This window comes from Chelonoidis abingdonii, unplaced genomic scaffold (genome assembly GCF_003597395.2).
Source record: "Chelonoidis abingdonii isolate Lonesome George unplaced genomic scaffold, CheloAbing_2.0 scaffold1150, whole genome shotgun sequence".
NCBI lineage: Eukaryota > Metazoa > Chordata > Testudines > Testudinidae > Chelonoidis > Chelonoidis abingdonii.
The window spans coordinates 1-17270 of NW_027425411.1; the positions used below are offsets into that span (position 1 = coordinate 1).

Here is a 17270-nt window from a genome sequence, read left to right on the forward strand (position 1 = left end):
AATATGGGTTCAGACTAACAGTATAACCCAAATTGGAAAAGGCAAGAGAGTGTCTCAAAGTGGGGGTCCTGACCCAAAAGGGGGGTCATGGGCCACCCATATTTCTGCGCTGCCTTCAGAACTGGGCAGCTCTGAAGGCAGCGTCACTGCTCGCAGCAGCGCAAAAGTAAGGGCAGCATGATGCGGGAGTGGGGCGGAGAGAGATCATCACAGCAGGAAATACTTTCAAAGCTGGTCCCAGCAAAAAAAGTTTGAGAACCCCTACAGTAAGAAGACCAAAACCATGTCACCGTAGCTAAACAACAGAGCTATGGAGGCTATTAAAGATATCCTGTAAAATCTGGAAGTTACATTCCAGTGAGGACACTAGGAATATGCACAAACTCTGACACAATGAGTATAATAAATCAGGGCAAGAAAGAAATTTGAGAAGCCACCTGCTAAAGATGCAAGAATGAACAGATTTTTTTTTTTTAAGTACATTGGAAGCAGAAAGCCTTCCAGATAGCCAGTGGAGACACTGGACCACCGAGGTTTTAAACGGGGAAAAGCTCTGTTTAAGCTCAAAAGCTTGTGTCTCTCACCAACAGATGTTGGTCCAACAAAAACAATACCACCTCACCCATCTCATCTCTCTAATATCCTTGAACGAACATGACTACAACACCACTGCCTACAAAGAAGCACTCAAGGAAGACAAGGCCGCTTTGGAGAAGCTAAATGAACTCTTCCCATCAGTCGTCACCGCAGAGGATGTGGGGGAAATAGCCCTGATGGGGAGGGTCATTTGGGGGCAACAAATCTGAAATACTGTCCCACACTGACGTGTCAACAGAAGAGGCTTTAGAATAAATTGAAAAATTAAAGAGTACTAAGTCACCAGGACCAGATGGTATTCAACCAAGAGTTCGGAAGGAACTCAAAGGTGAAATTGCAGAACTACTAACCATGGTAGGTAATCTATCGCTGAAACAAGCCTCTGTTCCCGATGCTTGGAATATCACTAATGCCTAAGGCTACATTTTAAGTCATGAGTATTTTAGTAAAAGTCACAGATAGGTCACAGGCAGTAAACAAAAATTCACAACACAACTTGTGTGTCTGCCTCTGGCAAATTTGGTGGGTATGAGTTTGTACTGACTGACAACTGTCACGGTTTCATTTGGAAATAAAGTAGAACTGGATTCCACTTCTCAAAGACCTCCTTCCCAATCAATATCTGCAGCAGGTTTTCCAGTGGCTGCTACTGCCTGATTTTCACCATGTATTAAAGAGTTTGGTCCCTTTGTTAGGCTCACAAAGGGTTCAACTATTGAAATAAAATGTAAAAAGTATGTTTTCAGTCAAGACCGAAAAGTTTCATTAACTTCACTTCAATTCCTGTATGTAAATTTTATCTCCAGTAGCTTACAGCTACTAACTCATTTTCAAGGCAGATTTGTTAACCAGCAGGTAAAGTTGATGACACAATGGATACTTAAAAGTAATCTGGACAACTGACAGCTCTGACATCCCTGTGCTGCACATTGCCAGGATGGACTGATTTAAAATCAAAGTGATAGAAGTCAAATTTTAATCAGCAAGCAAGAAATCTTGTTTTAAATCATTTATTCTAATCTAGCTTTGTATGTGTACTTTATTCCCCCCCCTAAGGTAAGGTTGATGCTCATTCATTGGTAACCATTAAAACATGTGAAGTGCAACTAAATACAGCCTTTAGGCTACATTTGGTGGGATTGGTTTAACTAACAAGGAAGAGACACTATATTTTACACATTTACTTAAGCAATTCTGTAGTTTAACTTACATGTATTCAGGTTTTTTTATCAATATCACAGAAATGTATGATTCACTTATTTACAACTACACATATCCAGTATGATTAGAACCCAAATCTTCTTTGTTGCATACTTCAAGTGCTATCACCTAACTAGTTTCATAGATACCAGGGTGGGGTTTTGTTTGTTTGTTTAGGTTTTGGTTGTTTGTGGTTAAAGAGACAGTAGTACTAAAGATTCTTGCTCCACGAGCTATTAAACAAATCAGACCCCATTATGTCCTTCAGCCTCTCTTTGGTAGTTAACAGTGTGACTTGCAGCATTACGCTCTGGCCATAAAACATTTTTTTTTTTAAATATAGCTACAAGATAATCAACATGCAAAAACTCAATAATCAGGAAAGATCTGAGAGATGGCCACAAAAAAAAAAAAAAAAAAAAAAGTTTTCCAGGAAAGCCTCTGAAGAAATCAAACTTTTAAGCACAAGGAAATTTAGTCTACTTATGAATACCAAGCCAGTTACAAATAAGAGACTGATTTCACATGCTGCAAGGTACTAATAGGGAATATCCAACTGCCTAACATTTTGTGAACTCAGGTGTCCAGAGCATCTCTACTGCAGTTTATATTTAAAAGAAAATAATTCTTACAGGAGTTAGTGTTAACTTAAAGTCAATTTGTATATTTTATTTATAAATAAGATTCAATTATGCATCCGCCCAGTGAATACAGTTAGTCATCCACCAATTCTTGACTGAACGTAGAATTCTTACTTAATCCAAGTAGTCTACTGTCTAAATAATGCCACTTGTAGATTGAGTGGTTAGTAACTTTGTATAGTAACTCAAGTTCTTCCAGGTGAATCCCCCTACATGCACTCCACTTCAGGTTCATCTTTGACATTTTCGGTATCAGTGCCTGTTCAGCACACTCAGGTGGCTCCAGACCACCTCATGTCCCGTCTCGAGAATACGGGAAACCGTGCAGGCAAATAGCCCTCAGTTCCTTCGTTATCACCAAAAGACGGACTGCAAAGCAGAGGGGGAAAAGGGCAAACAGTAGAGCACCTATCAAGACATCTAAGAACTTCAGTTCCAGTAAAACTGAACCACCTTTCCTTTCTCCAGTAGTGTCCTGATGAGTGCTCCACTTCAAGCAACTGCCAACCAGCATCCAGAGGAGGGAGCAGCTTTGGAGTCAGATTTAAGACTGCTGACAAAACAGCACTGGCAATAGCAGTATCTGACGTGGAAGCCTGTATCAAGACATATTGTTTGGAAAAACTGAACGGGTGACCAAGTTACGACTTTGCAAAATTTCAATGACTGGTACACTTTTCAACAGTGTATACAAGCAGGACCAAAGATCTAGCTGAGTGGGCAATTACTCAGAAGGACAAGACATTAGTGGAACTTATAACAACTCAGAATATCCCAGAAGCCACATTTGAAAGTCTTTGGGTGGAAAGTGAATATTTTCTGATCAAGCCACAGAAGAAAACAGAGTTTCTAAATTGTCTGGCTCTGTCCAGATACAAGGCTAACACCCCTTCTGACATTCGAGTATGGAATGCAGATCTGCCCTGGACTGGTCTGGCTGGGAAACGAAGTGCGGAGGGAAAACTTACACATACAGAGAAAGGTATATGGCCTGTTATGCGGAAATGGAAGAACAAATGGTTTAGGGTAGAAGTTTGAGCTGAGGCTGTCATGAAAACATTTTCCTTAAATACTGTAAAGGGGCTCCCAAGTATAATGCCCTAACAATCGGGAACCAGGTGCAGAAGTGATGCCATTTTAATAGGAAAGGGAATAGAAACAACTACTGTAGCTAGAGGCACAAATGAAGGTTCCATGACCATAGGTTGCGACATTAGAAAAAAGTTCCCAATGTCAAGGTGGTTAAACACTGGGAACAATTGGCTTAGGGAGGTTGTGAATCTCCATCTCTGGAGTTATTTTAAGAGCGTTAGATAAATGTCTATCAGGGCATGGTCTAGACAGTATTGTCTGCATGAGGGCGGGGACTGGACTCGATGACCTCTTCGACGGTCCCTCCAGTCCTAGGAGTCTGTTGGAATCTATGAGCTGTTAAAGACCAAGTTAAAGCCTCATACCGGCAGATTGGCTATTTGGGAAATATTATCAGTGCTTTAATTAACTCTGTCAGTGTGGTGGTAGGCAAATACTGAACCCCCTCTAACCCCACCCCCTGGAAAGGGAAAGTTGCAATTACTACCAGATCTTTGACATAAACTTCAAGCTACCGGTCTGACCTTCTTAATCAAAAGATTATCAAGAACCGTAAAAGGGGAACGGGTTAGGAAAAACTGCCAGTGAAACATCAGTGATGAAATCTCTACTTTTTCAAAGTAGCTTAGCTCTGCTCCAGATTCTTTCTGCTGTTTAACAGGATCTGCTGTACCTCTGTCGTATTCCCAAGAACCATCGAGAGTCAAGCTCTGAGAAGAACCGCCACTAGTTTTCCTTCATTTACGTTAAGGCCTAGTCTGGCCTTGTCATCTGCCAGGGCACTTGTATTTAAGCTCTGCCAGGTCTAATGTACATAGCGAAGTTGCCTACTGCAGGATGGAACGGGACCCACGAGGAGTGGCACCGCAAGTACAGCAGGAAAATCCTCCTCTGGGTTAGGCAAGTCTCACATCCTGAGTCCATGGTGCCCATTGAGATTCCAAGGACCTGGAGTTCAGCACCCTGGGGATGCAGCAGTGATGGAGCATCCAGAGCTATGCTTGTAGACTGATGCTCTAAGTGTCCCAGTACGAGATCACCACTGTGCCAACAGATCTGCTCTTCTTTGCTTACCCTCCAGCGGGGAGGCCTTCAGCATTGTCTCCTGGATCCAAGGCTGCATCACCTGACCTAGTACAGGTAGGGAGGGAACTAATCTCTTATCAGCAGTCCACTGGGTGCTATTATGCCTGTGAGTATTTTTTTACTCTTGTGGTGGGATTGTCCTTAGGCTTCAGTGCCAGCAGCTCCACACAATGGCTCGTGCTCAGAGGGGCACTACATAGCAGTGGAGGCAGTCTCCTTGGCCAGGATCCGAGTGCACCAGGGACCTCATTACCTCTCGATATGGAACTCCAGGGATGGGGTTCACGGGCTACTCGAGTTCTGGGTAGGAAGGCCTTACAGATGCTGCACTTCACCAAAATGTGTGCCCAACCAGGCAGTAGAGGCACTATGAATACTTATCGCTAATAGAAAATTAATGACATGAAACAGTTCTTGAAGCCTGGGATCCTTGCATAGTCCCCAGGTGACAGGGATTGTGTCCTTAACCAGGGAGGATGTTTATGATATAAATTACACTATAGAAAAGAAAAAAATATTACCTTGTGTATTCCACACGTGTGGAATACACAAGAGATTATCACTCAAAGAAACTTTGCTTTCTGGTCTGAAAGAGCACATTGCCAAAGAAGTGAACACCTTTGATAATACATCTTTCTCTGTCTCCCATATGCTTGCATCTGAACAGCAATACCTTCCATCACAGAAATTAAAGAGATGAAGAAAAGCTACAAGACAACACAACCGTGAACAGAATGGCTCAAAGCAGTAAATATATACAAAATGTATATGGAATTTATGGTTCACTGAGATCAAACAGAGGCCACATATATCTTTTTTACAAGACAAAAGTATTCCTTTTATACTTATCACTTATTTTCTACAATCCCTTACAGTTTTAACAGCTTTTAAGCTTTCCGGTGCACTAAATACTACTAGATTTGTGACATCTCTTTTTTTTTTAACGGGACTAAACAGCTCAAGTCAAAACTCAATGATTTGCTAAAATCCAGTTCAAGTGAGCAACTTACTTTTCAAGTAGACAAAACACTTTGGAGGCAGAGGTTTCCTCAAGAAAAGTATCAAAATTGAAGCTAGGAACCATCCTGCTCAAGATGAAGCCTACAGGAAACCTGATGAAGAAAAGAAAACATGGGAGAGACTAAAATGGCTAATTCTTGAGAGAGAACCTTGAGGGGCTTACAGTGCAATTTGCCCAACTCACCTAACAAATATCATCAACAAAGCACTATATGTTAAGGCTCAGATAGTAACAGACTATTCTGCAGTCCGCACAGACAAGGGGAGGAAGGAACAGAGCTCAGTAATACATCAACACTTGATCAGACACTGCATAACTGAGGAACAGATGGTAAATACTGATAACTCATTTCAACACTTTCCCAAGTTAAGAGCAGCAGCTAAACAAATTAGCACTAGTGAAGCACTTCTCACAGCCTGTTTGGAAACTGAAGTAGGATTCCTGATACAAGACAGGACTTTGGAGAAGATTCCTTTGTCTGACAACACATGGTCATACTTTAACTCCACCAATATTTAAGGACATCTCACTTTATTGCTCAACTCAAAGCTTCCCAAGTTAACACCTCTCAAAAACCTTCCCCTTTGACTACCAGTTAAAGTCAAAATGTAGCATGACCTGTGTCAGGTCTAAACTCAAAATGTGTATTGTTCTTCATGTTACTATAGTCCTCAAGACTTTCTACCCACATAACATCTGTCTCATGGGTATTCCACAATGCACCATCTAAGCTACAATCATGGCCTTCTCTGTCCTTACAATGACAGTCTGAAGGGCAGAGGCCTTCCTGATTGCCTTTACAACAACAACTTCATATCCAACTGTTTTTCAAGGTGCCCCATCCTTTCCCTTACCCACAGAGCTCTACAGTTGACAAGCAATTCTTTTGTGCCGTACTTAACATGGAACACTTTACTCATTCAGCCTTTTAAATTAATTCTTTAAGGAAGAAAAGTAACTGAGGAACTAGAAACATGTTGCTTCAAATCCAAGTTGTAGAAAATAGCATCCCATAAAGAAAATAATAAGTCTGTATTTCACAGAAGCAGTTCTAGGACTTACGGTGCTAGAGTAACTGGGAGATAAATATCAACTCAAAAAAAATTCATTCCGGTTACAGTCATTGCCACACCAAACATGTCCCTGTGCATTAAAACAAACGCTATTGCTTAAAATGTTTAATGGAGATATATGATTCTGCTATTTTCAGGAATTTCTCCATCATCAAATCTTTTTATTTTGCTTAAATACAGCTGCTCTTTTTTACAAAAAAGCTGTTACAGCCAAGAGCAAAATTACTTACAGAATGGAAACAACGCATCATTTCACCTCAGATTGGTGAGGGTCTATCTACACTTTTTTCTTCCATGCCTGTATCTCTTGTCATTAGCGTTTTAGCTAAAATCACTAATTTATAAGTAAACTAAACTCATTTTAACCACTGTTAATGGCATTAATATCAAAGAGAAAACATAAGAATATGGATTAGTAAGATAAGGCCCCAGTTAAGTTTTTACTTTAACCATCTTAAATACCTAATTTTTTGGAAAAAATGAATTACTTCGTATTTGCTGGACTACCCTCCTTAATCTTTTAAAGAGCCATTACATTTCTTTTTAAAAGAGTATGTAGCAATTTACTTAATTCACCATCAACAGCCTTTCTATAGTCATTTAGTATCTCATCAGATCAATACACCTGAAACATCCTGAACAGAGCTCCGTTAAATTACATATTGATTTTTCCATCTAAGTCAACAGCTACATTATTTATTCCAAATTTCAGAACAAGTTTTGTTGTTTTTTTGCCTTTAGTTGAATTGTTTCTTACATTTGAGAAGAAAGCTTATAAATAAAAATGCTTGACATTTTTCCCATTCACGTGCAGTTTATTTTAAACATACAAGAATGTGAACATTTATTTTTAATTAACTGCACTATTTTAGCACATATTTGTCAAACTTTTGAAGTAGCAACAATTTCATCTCAGCCTATTGTGACCCAACAAAGAATCTCTTCACTCAGCAAGCACTGCCCAGTATATTAATTCCATCGCTCCACGTTTATTTTCTCCTTCTTGCACTTAAGGCCCAACCAACTATTTTTTTTTAAAAATGCACACACTAGTCTCATCTTTTGGATTATTTGACAGAGTGCCTGGATCTTCTGATTTAAAATACATAAGTCGTCCCCAAATTACTAAAAGTGACTTTGAATCAAAAGGCTTGTAGGCCTCTTATGGATCTGGCTACATCGACCAAAAAACATCATGAATCAACTAATACTGCATTACAACACCTGCTCTGTGTTGTCTTCTAGGTCAGCCAAGAGGATTGTTAAAGAAAATTTGAGACAGAAGAATAAATTATATAATTCTGTAAGTCACACATTAAGACACTCAATCACTTCCTTACGACGCTGAAGCCCACTAACAATATTTGAAACATCTGTCAAACCCCACTACTGAACTTTCAGTACACGGTAGGAAGGTAAACACTGCCAATCATTATGTGGCAAGATACGGTGCTGTAGATTCAGACCCCAGCTTGCCACACACGATGTCTCCATGTAGCCAAGCCCTATGAAGTTTGTTTAGCTTTTTGTGGAGGTTTTAGGGGGTAAAATAATCAAATATAAAATTAAGAAGCAAACATACCCAATACAGTTACAGTCGTTGATGACTGAGCATTTCCTAGTGGGAATGTAACTGCTTTGCATACATATTCTCCTGAATCAGAGAAGCTTATATTGTGTAGGGTGATAGCTGCATCAGTAAGTGAGTAGCTCTTAAGTGACTCTTCCTTGGTATTCTCCTCGAACAGCAACCCATTTTCAGGATGAAGAACAGCAATGGTCTGTTTACTTTTACCATGTATCTTCTCCCATGAGATTTGTGTTATTCCATTTATTTCAATTATGCATTTCAGGGTGACATTCTTCCCCCAAACTGCTGTTACATGTGGATCAACAACTGGTCCAGCCAAGGCACCTAAAAACAAAGAAATGTTGTGTTAGTTGAGAGATGGGTCCGAAGTTAAGAGCCATATTCCAAGATAGTTGTCAACAGGGAAGGTGGGACTTTGAGCTGAACTTCATAGTTCAGGGTGTTAGGATCCAAAGTTTTATTTGGTCTCAGTGCACAGGGCAGACTCATGAAGTTAATTTTCTCCTACTGATTACTACCTTCCTACTACACATTAAAGCTTTGAGAGCAAACTGACTATACAATGGTACTACTGCTGTTTCTTCTGGCCATTTGGTTTAACTGGGTCATGTCCTATTAGGGAGCCAGAGTAAGATTCCCTAAAGCACCAAAAAAAAAAAAATCCCCCAAAACAAACCACATGTCCAATACTGGAAGATTGTAGGTGAGTCACAGAAAGCTTAACTGTTTCATACATTGGTCTCCAAAGTGGGGTGTGCAAGAGGATCCTTTGGGGTGCGCGGCAGGAGAAGCGCCATACTGACAGCTAAAATGCTGTACTTTCCCAGACTGCACTGTGGTTTGGAGAGTCTTAAGCTGCGATTCTCCAAGCTAAACATTTCCTTTCCTAATAAAATTGAACAGTTACCTTTTCTCTTTCAGCTCACCACCCTGTCAGAATTACATTGCGGAACACTTTTTTCTCCTTACCCTTCATGTGCATGGAAAGTAGCATGATCAAGGAAATGTGAAGCTTCCAGTTTGATTCTTCCATCCAACCCACTGCTGCAGGAGAGGAATGATTCTGATTTGCCTGTGTTGTTCTGGGTAGGCCCTGTGCTTCACCTCTGTCAGATCCTCAGACAAGTCTGCCAGCAAGCCTGAGAGGAGGATGTGAAAGACAAGCCTGTTAGAAATCAGTTCTGTCACCATATAGACCTCAGTTGATCATCTCATGGGGAGGATAACAGCAGGGCAGCAAAGATCCCAACTGGAATGGATCCCTGAGACAGGAGCATGGCCTGACTGCCCACACAGGGATTTGTGTAAACTTGGAAGCTGCCCCCACCCTCAGCTCCTTCTTGCTGGAAACGCCAACAGTGGGGAAGGAGGGTGGGTCATGGAATGGATATGAGCAACACATCTCGAAGAACACCAGTTACGGAACAGGTAACTGTCTTTTCTTCTTCCAGCACTTGCTCATGTCAATTCCACATTAGATGACTCCCAGCAGATCCTGTGGAGGCGGGTAGGAGTGCACAGGTCGGGGGGGGAGAGAGTACCGTGGGACACTTTTTTTCTACTCTCTATGATCAAAATGCATTCCAGGGATTTATGTTTCACAGCAGTTATTTTTATCTCTCAGTGACTTTTTTTCAAAAAAACACCATATCCTTAGAAATCCATAAATAACCTCCACTCACTTGAGACAGAGTTGAACTGATGCTTCTGAGGTAAAAATCAGATGTCATGGATCAATTAAATCTAGTGTAACTTCACCAGTTGCATTGGAATTACATGAGAGATGCATTTGGTCTCAGAGCCTCGATCTAAGGGCCAAATGCTGCGGTCCAGATGAGGAATGGATCGTGGTCATGCACAGGAAAAATGAGTTGCCAGCTAAATCCTGCTCACTTTTGCGAGGTGAGAAGTCCCAGGATTTGGCCCCTCTCTCTGAAAAATTTTTTCCCCTTGAACTATAATTTTATTATCGGTTGTCTGAGCTTCAAATTGGGAATTGTTGTCAGGATTCTTAAAAGAAAAAAAGGATTTTTGTGATATTATTCTCTGTAATGACCCTACATAAATTATTCATCTTAAACTGAAAAGGGAAGTGCCCTGACAGAATTGGCATCTGAGACTGAGGCTCTCAGTTTTCTAATCAAAATCAGTTCCTCTCTGGGATTATTATTAGGACTCTGATTTAGTCACAGGTATTTTTAGTAGAAGTCTGGCTGGCTGCCCAGGGACCGCTGCCTGGGTCAGTGGACCACGGATGCTCCGGCCACCCTGGGACCCCTGCTGGGGGCAGCCAGAGAAGCGGCTGCTGTGGCTGTCCCCAGGGCCACTCCAGCAATGGCGCGTGTGGTTGTCTTGGGGGCCATCTGAGCAGCTGGCCCCAGACCCAGCTGCTTGGTGGCCTGGGCATCAGCCACACTGGCCCCTGCAGAAGTCACAGGGGTCAAGGAAAGTCACGGAATCTGTGACTTCTGCAACCTCCGTGACAGACACGGAGCCCTAATTATCATTTAGATAGCACCAACAGTTTACTTGGCAGCTCACAAGCTGTGTTTGGCCACATTTTTAATTTAATATCAAATCTCACTGTATTTTTAGCACAAGAAAACTTTTAGCAGCTTCAGTGGTGTAGTCAATTGGATAATGTGCCTTTCAAATATAATATATTGGCTTATTCTCAAAACTATCTGAATTAATTTGATCATTAATTATAGTTAAAAGAATTATTTCCTTTGATTATCTTAGCTCCACTTTTATATAACCACAAACCCCTAATTAATGTATACACCCTGACATTGAATGTCAGCCAAGAAGAGGATGATTTCTCTCATCGTTTCTTGCAATATCAACGAGAAACCTCCATGAAGGCCTTTGATTTACTTAAAAGCACAGACACTGTATTGAACGGAACGACAGCTTTGCTTCTGAGACCGGATATCCACTGACCATGTAGCAGAACTGAAACAGCAATAACAAGTTGAGAAAGGCCTCTAAGATACTACTTTCCTTTGTGTGATGGATCAATTACAATAGCTTGTTCATGAAAACTTGGCTCTGAAAGGCAAGCAATTTTACACTAAGATCTATCTGAAGGATGAAAACTCCCTTGGGAAACTTCCCATAGAATCTCTGCATTGGACAGGATTTATATCCGAGCTCCCTTCTCTAATGTTGTAGTCATCCAGGCCAACATCTTACATATCTGTATATAGTTAACCTGTTTGCCTAAAAGTCAGGCACTTCAAACCACATTTAGACACGTAAACAACAATGGTCTGATTTTCACCCACAAACCCCTGAGGTCAGTGAGACTCGCAGATATTCAGTACTTACAAAAAGTGATCTGATGTTCAAAGGCGCTGAATGTCTGCAACTCCCATCCGCTTCAGTGGTAGAGTTTGTGGATGGAAAGCAGGCCTAATGGAAAAAAAACTGCACATGTGATATATGTACCAAGGACTCAGGTTCAAAGAAATTTGCCAGAATCTATAGGTTCAGGGCTTTTTTTTTTAATTCTGTTCTATTTTGTTTTCTCCCTGGGTTGGGACAATATTAGTTTTTCATGGACTGGGAAGTAAAGGGGGCTGAAATGTTTTTAGTCGATGCCTAGGCAAACTTAGTATTCTGGCATTTGCTAACTTCTAAGTATTTGACTTCATAACATTAATGCTCTTTTAACATAGAAGGGTTTTGTAATTTTATATAGCAAAAATAGTATGTAGAAAATGTGATCAAACACAGAAAATAAAATATTATAACCACATTTTTAAAACTGCAGTTTATAAAAACGTTGCATAATTCTTTATAAGCCTAAACTTACACACTGATTTGAGGATTTCATTTTATCTTTTAACACAATTAAAAGCAAAACATGTTTCTATTAAATAAAAAAAAAAAGCAAAAAACCAACACAACACAAGAGGATGGTTTAAATATTCAGCGTGAAGAGGTATTCAAATGCAATTCAGTCTGCAGGAACTCAACTCAATGAAATTATGTCCTGCTTCTCTTTTGTGAAAAATATAGGCAAGGCTACAGAGTCCATTTTTAAAATTAATTGGTGGTGATCTTCCTTGACTTTGTACTGTAAATGCCTGGACTTTGTTTTTGTTGTTGTTGTGTTTTTTTAAGTACGAAACCCTGCTTTTTTCCAATATTATGTTCTGGTCTGTGACATAATGCACCTTGAGCAGAGGTAACAGCGCAACCTGCGGTCCGACTCCGTTATTAAAGAAGAACATTAGTAAGCAAGGACTAGCGTCCACTGCGGCCCTGAAGCAGTGATAGCCAATCATAACTAATATGCAAGAGTGTTGGTCTCTCCACACAGTTACTTGTATTGTCCTCATCCTAGCAATGTAAGAGGGCCTGGTACGGACGTCATAAATCTCACATCCATTCCCCTAAAGGAAGTGGGCGATGGAGAAGAAATAACTGGAGAAATTGACTGGAAGAAATTTCACAGAGCATGTCAAACAAATGGTAAAAGAAGTGTGAAAAATGACCTCTGGAATATGCAGCATTTAGCCAAGGCAACATGTCACTCATAGGAGCACACCTATGTACTAGTGATCTCTGTTGCCTGTATATAAAAAGCTTTGAAAATTCAAATAGTTTAAGGTGCTTCCTGTTAATAAGAATTGCCACTGACCTAAAAACTCTAAAGGAGATTAGATTGTATACAGAGAGCTCATTGATGCAGACAGCCACACACATACGACCAGACCTCTCTTCACTCCTTATAGACCAGGATGTTCTTTCCGCTTTCCTGTTGCATGGGCCCTTCACATGCGGAGGAGTGAGCCGGGCACACACACTATGTACCCGTTTTCTGGGAAGGTGTGTATAGTACACAGCCATTTAGAATTTGGCTGTTGATGTCTGTATTGTAAACTGACTAATTAATTCCTAGCCAGACAGACCCTCACCCTACACTCTGCCACACCATCCATCCAACCCCAGCCCTTCCTACCAACCCCACACTACGCCAAGATATCCAGCTTCCCCACCGCCACCTGCCCCCCTCACCCACCAGGGCTCCCCCGCTTACTGACAGGGTCCACTCCCCCCTCTTTCCACCTCAGTCTCAGTTTCCGCTGGTTAAACTGTACTGGGAACTCCCTGCCACGGGCCAGCCTGTCATCAAACCACCAGGGGTGATGGCCGAGGCCCCAGAGTCATGAGACCTCTTTCATCTCCAAAGGCTAGAGGAGGAAAGAGGGGGTGGGCAGGGGGTCTAGAGGACAGAGGAGCTGGGGTAGATGTTTGTCTCTCATCTCCAAGTCTACTGCAGACCCCCCTCCCCATGTTTTCTTTCAACATTTGTCCAAAGCCATGGGAGCTAAAGAGGGTTGCTGCCTGCATAACCAATTATGATGCAACCTTTAAACTAGACTGTGCTGCCTGGCACTTGTGCCTGCCATAGGATCCCCAACGTACTTCACAAACAACAAATTGAGTACCCCGAGAGGTAAAGGAGTACCGCCCACATTTTACTGATGAAGAAACGGAGGCACCACAATAAAGTGTGACTTGCCCATGGCTACACTGGAACTCTCTGGAAGAACTGAGAATATATTCTGATATAAGGCCAATGCCTTAGCCAAAGACCGTCCTTCATTCACAAAAGTGATATTGATTTACAGAGGCATGGTGCAAAACCAAGCTATTTGTTAAATTGAAAATATTTTGGCCTTGCAACAAATTACAATTACCTGCATATTATTGGGAAAGAGAGTTTGGTGTGTTCTTAACAAAGGTCTCATATTTCCTATACTTTATTCATCCGGTCTTTCAGAACACGACATACACTTCCTCAGTTTTTGTTTTAGAAGCTTTATCATTTACAGAGAACCAGTTTCACTTTCTCCACAATGGGCTTTGTCCTTTTTTATAGGATGCAACAGAACGTTTTTTTAAATGGGTAACACACACACACGAGACCCAAGCTTGCCACGAAAAACTCACATTTATTTGGTTAACCAAAAATAAAAAAAACTGCATAGGAACATTGTAAGGTCCACAGAGACACTGACTTTGTTTTAAGGCTGCCAGCAGCTGATACGTCATCTCCTTGCTACATCCTTCAGCCTTCTCTATGGATCACAAAGATACATTCAGAAGCCTCCATTAACACAAAAGTTCTCTAACACTGTTAGTTTGTTCTACGTAACAGTTTGCCCATAACCTGTCATGCTTTCTTCTTTGCAGTACGTAACATTTTAAGTTACAAAGCCCAGCAATTTTTGTCGAAACAGACAAGTGAACCCTTTTTTGGATGATGGAGGATTGTGTTAATGGCAGGGTTTTTTGACATGACCTGTTCCATTAACAGTTATAAATGCTCTGTTTTTAAATGAGCTGCTCAGAGCAATGTCTGTCCCACTGAGCATTTTTTCTTAGTAGGAAAACAGCACAATTAATCACAAAATAGAAAAGTAAAGAGCAGCAGAACAGGAAACTACAAGAGCAATTGGTTCAAGGTGCACAACTGCCAAGAACTGACAGAAGCATTCTCGAAGCTCATGGCTTTACTGTGCTGAACTAGATCAAGATGACAATAGTTCTGAGTAATTACATTTTATAAGATGGGCTTATATCTACAGTAAATCAAGCGAGGACTTAAACTGTCTACAGAATTTGTTACATTGGTCTTAATTGGACAGAGCTTCCATTTGCTTTTGATGTTTCCAATTTCTAGGAGGACCAAGTTAAATAGTATGTATGGGCCCTCACTCTTTTTACTTAAAATGTATCAACCACCAACCAAGATAAGCATGACAAGTAATGCACAATACAAACAATAGTCACATACAGTAAGAACTCTCCCCTCCCCCCACCAATCTGGGTGACTAAACACACCTTACAAACTAGTTAAAAACTTTTTAGTCCTTTTAGGAGGGAAACAAAGCAAAACTTGGGAACAAGACATCTCTTCTTCGTAAGGAAGCTACTACATAGACTGAGAAGTATTCTACAAACTTATAAAGGAGTTTACGGGTCCGGTAATTTAAAGAAAAGTATCTTCCCTACTTCACTACGCAGACATATGACAGTCAGTAAGGCTCTGTAAAAAGAGCTTTAAAACAAAAATATCTACCTGAGTTTGTAAACTGATACAATCAGTAAGAGAAGGAAGAAGACGCCAAATTGGCTTGTTAACCCCTAAGATCACTTAAAAAGACATCAAGGTACATTTTCCATCATAACATTTACCAAACTCAACACAGCACATAACCATTAGTGGTTTTCTGTACCCACCTCTTCCAACTTTTGTCACTCAACAATGACTAGGGGAGAAAAACAAGAATTTTTAATACAGTATCTGATCATGTGCTTCTCTAAACTTTACTCCACATGTAAAATAATGGGTCTGTTGAACGCCACTATTAAAGTCAAACACATATTCAACACAAGGGCTGCCTCTGGTAAGAACACTCAGTCTGAACTGCCTTCCAGGAACAGGAACTTGTAATCTATCTCATTCCCTTCAAGCATTTGGTATAGCATGGTGTTTAAAGAAATTATACCCTTAGAGTCTTCTCCGACAGGATACATTTGTGGGCATGCAAAAATAGATAAAATATTTTTCTCTTGTAGAGAGAAGTCCTGAAGGTCTTAAGGACATAAGAACTCTGCAAATAAAGACGCAAAATGTGTTATGTCAACTGGCAGTGTCATAATACTGAAAAAAAAACCAGTTTCAATTTGCATAATTCCTAGTTTGAAAATGAGTCAAATTAACAGGAGGATTAGAATTAATTTGCCTGAGTGTAAGAATATTTGGTTTTTATTTATGGTTCTTTAGCCAGGGCAGCCAACTATTTCCCCAGGGAGGCAACAAGAACAAAAAATAGCCACCTGTACACATCTAATATTTCCATTTAAACAAAACTGCATATCCTACAGACAGGATGTGCCCTTCCCCTGCGTGCAGACTTACACTTTTGTCTGAGACCATCTGATACTAAACTGAGGTAAATGCTTTACTTCTCCGTGGTGAGGTAGAACTTTAAGAAACAAGAACAGCTGGGTCTCTATTTGTGCATTCTGTACCACAGCAAACTGGCTTCCACCAATCTTCAAAGGACTTGAGGACCTAAGGTACAATATCTAACGCAAATACCAGTGTTGAATTTTTTAGACAGCTCCAAACTATTTCTCTAAATCTCTCTCTCTCTTTTATTTACTTATTTTTTATTTTTTTAAGAAAAATACCCTGTTACCTTTTGGCACCATTTGGATACACTCCTTTAACAAACAAAAACACCACCACTGTGGCACATTTCTTTAAAAACCCAGAACACAGAAATTTTATGATCTTCAAACAAAGGAAAACCTATGGCTGGATCAAGCCTAAAGACTGCTCTGGAAATAGATACATTTGGCTTAACTAGAACTAAATAGACTGAGTCGATCACCAGCAATTGCAATGGAATGCCACAACGAAGTGCCTCCTTCTGTTTCCAACTTGACTATTTTTGGCCCTCATATACATTAAATTTTAGTTTTTTCCCTTCTTTATGGTATGCACTTGTGGGCTTCCCCATACCAGTTATACTTAAAGGGTACAAATTAAAGGAGAGACTGGTACTGCATCATCTAGCACCATGGCTACCTCATAAGCCCTCAGCCAGGGTAACACTGGAACGCTCACTAAAACAGTTCTGAAATAACAGGACTGCTTCATATGGCTGAATTAGGAGATGATGAGAGTTAACTGATGATAACATTTCACAAAGCGAAAATGTACTGACAGCCAACATTGGCACAGTTACATTCCTTTGGAAGCATTCAGTGTACAAGTCTGTAGATGCAAATCTGTTACTCTTCTCCAAAGCTAGAGCCTGGGGTGGGAGTGAAGAGAGAAACAAAGCTTCTCCTTCCCCTAATCCACTTCTACCAGTTCAGGAGATTATACTGAACAGTTTAAGAAAACGTAGGAGTTTGCAACTCAGTGTCAGACCTTTGCT

General features: G+C 40.6%; 1 protein-coding gene across 1 annotated transcript; it reads right to left on the reverse strand.

Annotated features, from left to right (window-relative positions):
• Positions 1–1043: 1043 nt before the first annotated feature.
• Positions 1044–9380, reverse strand: LOC116836443 (nectin-3-like). The gene is made up of 3 exons (XM_075061452.1): positions 9271–9380; positions 8293–8625; positions 1044–1309 (listed from the first exon to the last, which is right to left on the reverse strand). Exons 1-3 carry the CDS (start codon positions 9332–9334, stop codon positions 1194–1196), a joined length of 513 nt encoding a protein of 170 aa, XP_074917553.1. The 5' UTR covers positions 9335–9380; the 3' UTR covers positions 1044–1193.
• Positions 9381–17270: the final 7890 nt, after the last annotated feature.

Coding starts and splice junctions, on each gene's coding strand:
- LOC116836443 (XM_075061452.1), bottom strand. CDS start 9,334: ATGGAAGAATCAAACTGGAAGCTTCACATTTCCTTGATCATGCTACTT. Junction 8,626..9,270: donor ACTTTCCATGCACATGAAGG/GTAAGGAGAAAA, acceptor CTTTGTTTTTAG/GTGCCTTGGCTGGACCAGTT. Junction 1,310..8,292: donor AACGACTGTAACTGTATTGG/GTATGTTTGCTT, acceptor TTATTTCAATAG/TTGAACCCTTTGTGAGCCTA.